The sequence below is a fragment of the Opisthocomus hoazin genome, chromosome 4 (genome assembly GCF_030867145.1).
Source record: "Opisthocomus hoazin isolate bOpiHoa1 chromosome 4, bOpiHoa1.hap1, whole genome shotgun sequence".
Taxonomy (NCBI): domain Eukaryota; kingdom Metazoa; phylum Chordata; class Aves; order Opisthocomiformes; family Opisthocomidae; genus Opisthocomus; species Opisthocomus hoazin.
Window position 1 is genome coordinate 75,490,973 of NC_134417.1, and position 12,091 is coordinate 75,503,063.

Sequence of the window (12,091 nt, forward strand, 5' to 3'; positions counted from 1 at the left end):
AAAGCAGATAAAGATTTCATAAATAAGGAGACTTGGTCTGCATCACTGAAACCTAATTACGTGACGTGGCACGTGCGCTTGTTGAGCCTTCTTACATCTCAGCTCCCTGGTGCTTGGTACATCCATCAGCACACACCCAGGATGGGCAAACCCAGTTGAGGAACAGCTGTTTCTGATGAGACCCACCTGGTTGATGCGGTAATATGAACAAAAGCATTTCAAAAAGCAACAAGTGCATGCAGTTTCAGTGTCTCCTGCAATGGGAGCTAGCAGGCAGCTGGAACAGATGTGGGCAGCAGGGCAGCGAGCTGGGGAGCGAGGGGGCACTGGGGAAAAGCAAACCTCAGCTGATGTGTCAGAAGAGTCCAGCTACAGTCATTGGAACTGACTGCAGACACAGAAAGGTTTTTTTGATCTGTAATCCGTCAGGAAACTGAGATTTCCCCAGGTGGGAATTTAGACTTGCAGGTGAAAGGAGTAAATAAAACATATGTATAGCAAGGAAAATGTCAGAATCTAGGCTGCATTTAAAGAAAGAACAAATCATTTTGTTTGTTCATTCCAGGCTAACCTACAGATTGACAGACAAATGCTACTTCAAATCAATACATTTTCATCAAAGCAAGTCATGTTTTTAGACTCTTTCTATGTTATTAAATATGCATGAGACTAAGAGTCCAGTGCTGCTCACATGAGAATGAGTGAGTGGTTCTGGTTGTGGCGGGAGACCTATTGGACTCCTATTGCCTCCCAATACCCAGAGCCTTCTCCTGAATGGCAAGTGATTTCCCTCCCACCTTTCTCAGTCTGGTCAAACTCTTGGAAGTTATGGCAGTACAGTTTATCTCCTGTACATTGATCCAGAACGGGGACTTTCATCGAAGCACTGTAGAATTCCATTTATACATGCAGTATTAAAGCTAATGTAGGAAACTACTGTACTGAGTAGGTTAGCATTGTCATGACCCATGTGTCTGTGCTTACTAATGGTATTTTTTACCAAGCACTGAGATAAAATATTTTTTTTAACTCCTCTTCACAGCTTGCTTCTCTAGCCATATATCTGATAAATTTGTATCACATTAATTTCCCACAAAAGGAAATAACTTCAAAACTCTGGGGAAGGTATCAAGGAAACTGTACTTTCAAAATCACATTTTTGAAACTAAATATAATTTGTTAAGGAAAAAAGACACCACTGTTTCCCTGACCAGTCAGTACACAAGACTATCTGATTGATAATTTGTTAATGTACCATCAGGATATCCTCAGATATGAGTATTGCCATTTATTAACCACAGACCCCCAGGTGAGGATCTGAAGCAAGGCACGCTTCCAGTACAGAGGAAGCAATACTGCAGCACAGCCTCCCTCCCCAAGTTCCAAGTACCATGGGCACCTAGGATTTACCTTGTAACTGTCTAGCAAGCTTATGATACCATAGTTGTCTTACTCTGCATTCTAGCCTTCAGCCAGTTTGTGCTCTGTTACCGATGACAAAATCCAGTGCATTTGGAAGGGTTAGTCAGTTCTTCTAAGAACTTTTTGCCTTTCATGGCAGTGGTCATCTTGGCAGTGTGTTCGCTATTACAAAATTCTTCCCTGAAATGGAAAATATGGGATATATGCTATTATATACACTTTAATTTATTGCAAGTATGTTGTGAAGCAGTTGAGGTATTTTGATGGCTATCAGTGGTATGTGGTCAAGTTTGCTGGCTACGCAAAGGATGGGGACTCAGAAGTATTCATACACCCAAATAATTTCCAGAACTTGTTTTTCTAGTTGTATCTTTTCACTGGGCAAGATGCGATGTGTATGATGCAGGTCGCACCATCCCGTTGTCATGCTGTTGACATGGCATGGCTCTCAGCCCAGGTTTGCTCAGGTTCAAGATGGTCAGACTCTATAAAACAAAAGATCATCCTGATTTCAGTGAGTATCTTTTGGACTGCATGTCTGTTCTATGCTGAGGTCTTGAGAAATCACTTGAGAAGCAGATAATGACTAATTTAGAGACTTTCAGCTGGGATGTGCTTTAGAAAGCTGTTCATTTCTCTCTCTCAGTTGGGTTTTATCCTTTCCAGCCAAGAGCCAGTAACTAGTGGTATGCATGCATCTAAATATGAATTGTGATGTCTTGGGCCTGAAGTGTAGATGTCCTTTCTTCAGTCATCTTTCCTGATGTGGAAATAAAACCTGCACTCAGTATTGTGTTTGTATGTGTGCCTGTGTGTCAAGTGTGAAGCGTAGGCTCTCTGTGTATTGACATGGTGCTGTACATCGGTACGTTTTCACTGGCTTTAGTAGAATTGCATCAGTTCACAAACCCGAAGTAACTAGCCGTTACTCCAGAAAAAGCAGGTAAAACATAATCTCTGCACCATAGGAGGGCAATATACTTCATAAGAGCTTGACCTGTTATCTTTCTGATGTAGCTTTCGTATCACAATAAAAGCCATCAGTCTGGAACAGAACAGTTTGACAGGATGACTCAGTAGAGCCACAAGATGACAGATGCTAGAAATAAAAAATAAACAAACCATGGCAGGTCATTGCTGTCAAAGCAGGATCCTTCATCTGTTGTTCCTGCTACTTCTGCAGTCAGCTGATAGTTTAGGGGCTGTATTTTCTGTTGATGGAACACATTATTGTTATAACATGAAAATTTAGTACGGTTTTATGTAATTTCTAAGATTGCACATTACACATCTCAGGATGTAACTTCTACAGCCGCAGCCACATGGTTTGCTTGTGAACCAGCATGCTCTGTCCCTCTGCTTGAGATCCACTCACAGCTCGCTTCTCTTCCCAGCTGCTGGGCTTCCCTTGGCTCTCAGCTCTCGGTGTTTGTAACAAAGCCCTGCCTTTGTCCAATTATATGGAGCCAGGCCTCCCCAAAAAAACCTCAGACCATATAGCTTAATCCTCCCCACATTTGGTGGTGCAGCCAGCAGAGTTGGAGTTACCTGCAGTGGTCTCCAGGCACTTCATTCAGCCTGAGCTGTGCCTTCTGTTTACTCTGTAAGAAGGATGGCTGTTGCGTATCAGCTTTAATGCTGCCAGTAGCTGTGTAGGTCAAAGCTTTGCTTGAAGGCTGCTGTGTCTTACAGCGAAGCAGGTAGAGCACATTGCAGCGTTCTGTCTGATCTGCCTGTAAACAGAGGTGATGATATGTCAGTGAAAATGAGTTGATTATCCAGCAACAGCACATAAAAGTGGATTGCATATGCTGAATACTTTAGCTGGGAGAAGAGCTAGAAGATGCTGAGGAAAACGGTTAAGTTTCCTCTTCTGCCTTAGATCAGAGGCCATACATCTCAAACAGTACCCTAAGCTTCTACCAGGGCACTGCCTGGCCCTACCAGGTGTTCTGGGGGACACAGGACAGGAGGAGGAGTCTTTCCAGTTGGTGTTGCCTTACTTGATACTCATAATTAAACAGTGGTTTGCTCAGGGCTTGGAATCCAGAGCTACATCTATATTCATAAATTAAGTAACATCAGAGAACATTCCTGCGTGCTGGAACTCCGTGATCTGTCCCACTGAATTGTTCTCGTGGTCCCTGGCCTACCCTTGGCACGTGAATGCTCCCCAGCCATTTCCCAGCTGCCCTGTGTCAGAGGGTAATAACAGTATGGATGCTGGCTGTTCTGTGCCGGTTGGTGCCAGTGCCGGGGTCAACCCTGGGCATATTTGATTTCCTAGAATAGGTGCAGCCCACCAGCTCCACTTCTCACCTCCCTGCGAGAAATCTCTCTTCAGTAGGTATTTCAACCCAATATAGAGATATAGACCAGTGCGAAAAATAGGGACAGTGCATTGTCTACCCAGAAGTCAGGGCAGGGATTTGAATTGAGAGCTCTCCAGCTTGCTGATGGAGGGCAGCAGTCATCAGACAACATGTATTTGTTGAGGCAATTTGATCTCGTATTGCAGCGATTCAAATTTTTTACAGTGAAGTTTGATAGTATTGGAGTCAGAGGTACAGGAAGGAGAATGACCCTCCAGCCTGGTGAGCAGGCATGCTCTTGGGAGGGGAAACTCCTGGGCACTTGTCTCTGCTTTGATACATGTTCAATAATATGCAGGAGATGAGAGGAGACAGAGCACTTCTGCTAGTGCTGAGGGGGTGAGCAGCGCAGGTTTGGATTCGTGTTGCGGCAGGAAAGTGAGGGAACTGCAACTCTGGAGCTCATGTTCTGGTTGAGTACTTTTATGCCACAGCCCGTGGAAAGGAGATTTTCAACACTACGCATCTTACCCAGCTTTCCTTAAATAATTGTTAAGGTTAGGTTAAGTGTAGTCCTCCATGTTCAAGGTAGAAATGGTGGTGGTGGTGGACACTTATTTTTGTGAAAAAGAAGAGAAAAAAAGAAATGTGGTTTAATCCAAATTAGAGGCGTTTTGACTGCTATACTGCAAAACGTTATTTGTTTCACTGTGCTCAGATGAACAGTCTAATAGCAGCGCACCCCTCTCCCTTAGGAAGCTGTCTCACAGTCAACAGTTAGTGAGCTAGTACTGGAAAAAATGTAATGGGTCCTGTCTTCTTATGGCCAGAAAAGGCTCACATGTTGGCTTTCAGTAGAATCACCAAGAACTGACTTCAGAGAGCCAAAATACAATGAAAAGTTTCTAGTAGTTCTCAGCTGGTTTGTACAATTTCTGCAATTCTTAAAGCTTCGTAAATATGTGTGGTATTTTTTCTAGTGTGTTAGGAAAAGAATCCCTTTTCCTTCTCTTCAGAGAAGCAAAGGATTGATCAGAATTCACAACAGGGAGGAGGAAAGCCTTCACTTTTAGTGTTCTAAAAACAAGGATTTTTGTCACTACCGGTGCTGCCCTGGAAGAGGAGTGGTGCTGCTGAGCAATGCGGAGGGAGTCGCCTGCCTCACCACCGCAGAGCTGTCTGTCTATCCTGCCTGGCGTCTTTGGGAAGCTGCTTCCAGCATAAAACATTTAGCATCCGTAAAGGGAGAGCAGAACATCTATCAAACATGGAATGATCAAAAACTCTGACTCCCTGCGGAGTAACTGTTGGGAGGGAAACAGTTGAATAACGTCGAACATATTCAGATCTCTGACTTCACCTAATGCACACTGTGAAGGCTGTCTTTGTAGTCAAATGATGATTCATTTTTATGGATGTGGAAAACCTTTTGTGCTTCTGCCTTAAAAGACACTGCTCTGTTATTTGTTTGAGAGGAAATGCCAGTTGCTTCTACCTTCCCTTAGACAAATACAAGCATAAATATTAATCTGGACTGTGATTTTTTTTTTTTTTTTTTCTGAAGAGGTAGGTCTGGCGTGGGAGGTGGCTTGGTGCTTGGTACGCTGAAAAGGCTTGAGAGCTGACAAGGGCATTTAAAAACTCAACTTTCTGAAAAAAATCAAGTTCCCTAAATCTCAGTGATAATTTGTGCCTTCGTAGATATCAAGAGTATTCACTGGACGTGCTCATGCTCAGACACCAGGAACCACAGTGGTTTTGAGGACAAAATCACTGAAACAGCTCACCTCTTCACTTTGAAAGGCTCCTCACCACAATCTCTAAAAAAGCCTTTAAACTTCAGCCCGTCCCCTTGTAAAGGCTTGGGTACATGAAAACTTCCATGATAGCCTTTCCTCACTGCCCGGCCTTAGTGACTTGGCAGGGTCAAGGCAGGAACAGTGTGGTGGCAGCAGCAGCTGCTGCAGCCTCTTTTTCTCGTAGGAAAACACCAGCAGAAGGTTTGATGCTCCTGGCAGAGCCCATGCTGCAGGCAACACAAAGAGATATTCTGTGCTGTGTGAAGAGTCAAACTACTCCCTCTTCCTGAGCCAATTTCCTGAAATTTTGGTTGCTGTCATGCACCCAGCAGGACCTCTTTCTGCTTTAGCAGGTGGTGATGGGTAGAGAGTGCAGGTGATATTTCCTTGAACAGTTCTTGGCGGGAGTAAACCTATCCTAATAGTAAGGGCAAGTATTTTTGAAGTGAGTGCTACATGTTCAATGGCTGTTACATGGTATATGTGCCTGATACATGGTGTGACTTTTCTTATGATGGTTCTGTCCCAGCTTGAAAAACATGTTGCTGTCTCTAAACAGGTCAGAAAACACTTAATTAGCAAAGTGCCTTCTACAGTTATTTTTACAAGGAGTAGAGCATTGTCTCAGAGGCATCAAACTCAATGGGAAAAATATCCAAGAAGTGTTAATTTTTTCTCTGGGAATAGTATGATTGGGGATGAGCAGACAGACAGCATCAAAGCAAAATGAAATCTCACACACTGTTGCTGTTTCATGGAAATGACCTCCCCTTTTCCAAAGACAGAAGTCTTCCGTGGGGAGCTGGAAGGTACAAACAGCTTGACAACACAGCATGTGAATGAGTGTCTCTAACGTAAAAGTAGCTAATATTTTCTGTTACTGCTGTGTAGCGCGCTCTGGGCAGCAATCAGTTCCATTTAAATATGATGAATGTGAAAGTAATAATGCTTCAAATTTCACTCTTGTACATACTGTCAGGGAAAAGAAAGTCGATAATTTTCTTCAATAATCTCATAGTGAAATGAAATGAAAGTCTAATTCTTAGTTGCTAGTGCTCTTTTTAATTCTGCACTGTCTGAATCTTTCAGGGTTTTGAAGGTATTCCTGTCCCGAACTGCTCAGCGTATTCCATACATGACAGGTGGGCGAGTGATGAGGATGCTGGCTGTTATTCTCCTGATAGTCTTCTGGTTTCTCGTTGGCTGGACTTCTGCAATAACCCAAAATTTGGAGAGAAACATTCCACTCATTGGCCAAGGGCAAACATCTGACCACCTGATCTTCAATATGTGCCTCATAGACCGCTGGGATTACATGATGGCTGTTGGTATGTGCGTTTTCTAGCTTTTCTTTTAATTTCTAAAATAAAGCTTGGTTGCCTTTTAATTTTTCTTCTTTTGGAATATCTTAAAGTTTTGTCAGATTGTGCAACATCACGTGAAAAGTTGCTAGGGGAATGAAATATCGGCATATATGTTTTTGAAATGGACTGAGAGGTAAAACATATTTAAAATATACTGATACTTTTATGACTTTCAAAGGTTTGTAATTTGGATTGTAGTAACAAAGCGATGGGTGCTCAAGAAATTTCATCTTTGAAGGCAGGAGATATCATGCTCTTCTACACTATTAAAATGAGAAATTGTGGCTAGAAGAACAGAAACTTTTTGCTTCTGCACCACGAAACTGGGCTTAGCTCTTGCGTGTGAGGAGGGAAAGAACTTGCAAAACTGTTCTCTCATAACCTTACAGAAATCAGTATGGAAATGAACATCAAACATCTCAATTTAACGTATTTGTTAGATGTGCTCTCAGGGATGGGATAGGCAGGAGCTAGAAAATGACACTCTGCAGAACTCATATCGAGGAGAAAAATGACACGTTTTTGTTATCTTAATTTTATAACAAGCAGTGAATTCCCCATGCCAGGCTCCAGATATACAGTATAATGTGCTTCATCCCAATGGCCAGACAGCTTCGGTCCGCACCTAGAGCCATTGTTTCTAGTACAGCCCAGGTGTGCCACACCGCTATCTCAAATACATCAGTCTTTTGAAATCTGAAATAATTTCTTACCTTTCTGCCCTTTTCCTGCTTCCTCCATGGATGTGCCACTGACAGAGCTTCTGCTGAGGATTAGGGAGAGGTACTGGTGGCTTCTCCACATGAGAGTGCAGAGGAGATTGATCAAAGCAGCGTGAGGGTATCAAGAGTGTTTTCTCTGAGAGAGGTGTACAGAAAGCCAGCATGGTAGTGCACGGCAGTTACAAAGGGCAAACCACTGCTGCCAGCTTCACCAAGGACTTTTTGTGGCTCACAGCTGCCCCGTGCTCTGCTCCTCTCTCCTTCGTGTAAGATCTCAGAGGTAGTCAGGCACTCTGGTACTCCATGTGTCAATGTGCTCACTGATACACCAAGCGGAGAGGAGTATAAAGGAGTACCTTGTGAAATGTGTCTCGATTTGAGCCCTTTTGGGGGGGTGTACTGATAAAATATAACTATACTTTCCAGTAATGGAATAGTACTGTTGCCAGAGATGTTGTAAAATTAGTAACAAAAGAGAATTAAATGTGGAACACTTGATGATGTTATCTGCACTAATCCATTTTGCATTGAAGTTTTACTGCGTTTCACAGCGAGTAATACAGTGTAGTTTTATTAAAACTTTGATAGTGCTGGTTGTTGCATAATAGCAAACAAATGTTTTTAGTGTCTGGATTTTATAGCTATGGTAGTGAAGTGATTAGCAACTCACATCTTAATACCTAATTATGATCAATAGTGCCTGCTTGGTAAGAAATTACATAAGTTGCTGTCTGCCTAGTGTTGGAAAAACCAAGGATCATTTTTTAGGATGTATTTACATTTAGAGGGGTTTTTAGTGTTTTTCAAAAAATCCTCAAGGGCAGTAGAGGCAAAGCCATGTGTCGAGCCTGAACAAAATTGGGCAGAATTTCTTGTGTTCTGTCATTTTCCCTTCTTACCCAAACTACCTTATAAGTAGAGTTATGTTTGTGCAAGTCTTCAGTAAACTGTGCAGCCACATTAGTGGTACCAGATGTACACCTACAAATCTGTACTAACATGTGTGTGTCTGTATATATATATATATATTTATATATGTGTGTGTGTGTTTATGCACTTCAAGTTTTTTATTGTTAATAGCAGTCTGAAAAGCTTACAGCCAATAGGAACTAGTTCCAAAATTATAAATTTCATCTCATAGATACGTCAGGAGAAATACCCATAATGCAGAACCCCTTTTATTCCTATAATTGACTGGGAGCAACCTTGTGAAAGATTCTATGTGATAAATTAATTGAGAGATTATGATATTTCATCTAAAAGGCTAAAATAAAAGTGCTGGATGATCATTTATGAAAAGCTTGTTATTTTGTTTAATTTAGTCAGGCACAATATCTTATATAAAAGTACTGACTGTTTCGGAGTATATTCCATTGCCTGTAGCCCTTGCTGGAATTACCTCCCTTTTTCACTCAGCTGTCAACGCTGTACTGGAGAGAGAATTTTCAAGGTCGCAGATTAGTGAAGTGAGAATTAACAAGGCTCTGTTAGAAAGTAGTAATGAGATGAAACCTTTACGCTACTAGAGATTATTTGAGTTAGGATTTATGAAGCATATTCCATACTAATCATGCTACTTAGGCTTTATCTCCGGAGACTTTTATTGCAGTGAATGTTTTATATTTACATTTCCATTAAGTTTAAGAGGATGCTCTCTGTGAGAGAAGTAGGGACTTGGACAGAAAGGTTGTCGCCATTTCTAGCATTGCCTCTATACCCTGTGATAAGCTGGTGAGAAAAATTAACATTCAGTAAATCTTATTAAATCTATGTAATGTAATGTAAGTTAGTATGCATTTTCCTTGAGATTGGATACTTGCGGGTAACATACTTGTCACTTGCCTAGATTCTTTTGTTTCCTTTGTGTTTGTTTCTGCATTGCTTCCAAGGTCGAGGCATCTGTCTCATTGACAAGCCATGGCATGGTTGACAACCTGAGAATTTAGAGAAAGACCTGAGGGCTTGCAAACGCTCACCCAAAAAGCCTGTTTCCTGCGGCCTGAATATATTCTATACCTCTACTTGTCACAGCCAGATTCCAAGTTAGAAAAAAAAACGAGTGATAAACTTTTGGTACCTAAGCGCTCACAGTGTCGCAAATCAAGCTATTACACTTTATCCTGAGGGAAAAATTCTATAAGTGAAACAGCTATCAGCACAGGATTTGAAAGAACTTCCCAGAAAATGGAGGAAAAAAAAGCAAAATGATAAGTTTAGTGAACAAAGCCCCAGACAGGAGAGAAAGGCAGACAGACAAACAAACACGTATGCATAAATAAAATAAAAAGCAGAGGTGAAAACTTGGCAGGTGGATGTTCCTGACTTCAGCAGGGCCCGGGTTTCACGCAGCATGGATAGGATTTGAACTGTAGCTTTTAAAAATCCCCTCATGCATTTTGTGTGTGTTTTTCAATGTTTTATCTAAACCAGAAGCGAATGGCGGGTATTAACCAAGTGCAAGGAGGTATTTCCTGAGCACCTTGTTGGTTCCCAGCTGGCAGGAGCTGTGCTGCTCCCACGCTGCCGGCCGGAGCTGCTGCCACAGCCCGCTGATCGGTGGGCCATGCTTTGGGTCCTGGGCATCGAGAGGGTTTCAGGCATGCGGCTGTGTCATGATTGCTGCATGCCCTCATCCAGGAAAAGGAACAAAATAAGCATTTCAGGCTGTTCCCAGAAGAGCTCCCTCCCACTGTTCATTTGTTGCTATTTAACCTACATAATCTTTGCATCTAAAGAGGGTGTGAGTTGCCAGGACAGGCTCTGACAGATTGGACGTTAGGACTGCCTGACCAGTTTGCAGCTAGGGCACTGTCATACAGCCTTACAAGGCCCTTTATTAAGTTTCCTACAGGCCCACTGCTGCATTCAGCGAATGAGTGATTATTATGTCTTTTTGTTATCCCCATTTGATGTGGCCCTATGCCATGTTCGGGGTGTGTTGTTCAGAGCATGCAATGAATAAAGAACTTTTCGTTTCCAAGTGGGCATTTTTAAGCCATGTTCTCCTTAACATCATTGTACAAAGATTAAAGCCAAAATTGTCAACAGTAGCTATCCATTTGGACTATCTGTCTTGAGACATCTAGGGACTGGTTTTTCGGAGTACTGTTTATAGCCTCCTCTGAGTGGAAAGCACAACCAGGAGGTACTCGTTAGAATCCAGCACTGATGAAGATCTGGCTTCAGTTCTCACATTAGATACTCAGAAAATGTATCATGTAAAAATAGTGACCACTTGTGAAAAGCTTACTCTAAGTGATCAGACCAGGGCTGTATAAAATGTCTGCAACAGAAACAGAAAAAGACTTCTGGTTTGCGAAGGAGCCTTCAGCTCTGTCCCTTTCCTGCTTGTAACCCACAATGCTGTGTGCGGTTTGTGTCCCTCATCTCTAGCATATGTAAATCTGGAAAAGGTAAGGGGAAGAGCAAGAAGGGTGATGAGTGGTGCAGAATGTCTCCTCTATGTGAAAAAAGACTAAATCAAGTGGTACAATTTGCTTATCTCAGATTAACTGTTCTTCCAATTTAATTCAAAATAAAACACGCACAAGGATGATGGAGAATGGAGCTTTTAAAAAAAAAAATTTATTCTTTTTTTCAACAATGACCAGCCAACATTTTTCTGGTTTCCTTTCTCAAAAATAGTTGGAACCCCCAGCTTGAGCAGTTTGGGTTGCATTACCTCCTGCAGTAGTGTGGCATTTCTGTGGTATCTGCTACCGCACAGGCGAAATCGCATAGCTTTTATTTAGGCACAATTTCTACAAAGTATTTCTGCTAAGGAAGGCATATTTGAGTTGCCTTAGCCAAATGTTTGTGTATTGGTGAGTGCCATATTCAGATGCTTCTGCAAGCCACCGCAGGAGGAGATGGCTTTGGGAGAGGCTGGAAGATGACCTGAATTCCTCTTGTCTTTGCACCGCCCCTTTTTGAATCCACTTCTTGTGCTACTCCCAGTCTTTCCAGCCCTTCAAGACATGCATCTTCTTTAAGACATGAGAGAAGAGGTCCCACGCTTGCTTGCTTTCAGCTGCTGGTAGTAGATCTTTCTGATACTGCTCTCCTGCTTTCATCCACACACGAGTGGAGAGGATGATGGGACACACAGAGACAGAAGAGTGGCCAACTGGCTTTAATAACAACAGTGGGCTATGGAAAGAATGAGGCAGGACAGCACATCTGAGTAGAGAAAGGAATAAAACGTGTGAGTATAAGGGCTAAGAAAAGTGCAGAAACGAGGGGAGTTCTGCAGACTGTAGACCTGAGCACTGGCATATGTTTCATGCAGTGAGACTCCTAGGCATGTTGCTCACACTCACGTCAGTGACTATGTCCCCATTGACAGCAAAAGCCAATATCCAGGTCACCCTCAAGCCATGGGGCCTGCAGACCGTGGGTCAGCGTGTCCCTCATGTCACTTCCAGTGGACCTGCAAGGCAGGCTAGTGTCTGTGTGGGGGACGGAGCATGCTG

General features: G+C 42.5%; 1 protein-coding gene across 2 annotated transcripts in view; it reads left to right on the plus strand.

The window, feature by feature from the left end:
* GPR158 (G protein-coupled receptor 158) overlaps positions 1 to 12,091 on the plus strand; it is a 209,119-nt gene that overhangs the window by 174,826 nt on the left and 22,202 nt on the right. For both annotated transcript variants that reach the window (XM_009945434.2, XM_075419553.1), the window contains exon 7: positions 6,623 to 6,861. In XM_009945434.2, coding sequence (XP_009943736.2) covers positions 6,623 to 6,861 — 239 coding nt within the window. The remainder of the gene's footprint in view (positions 1 to 6,622; positions 6,862 to 12,091) is intronic.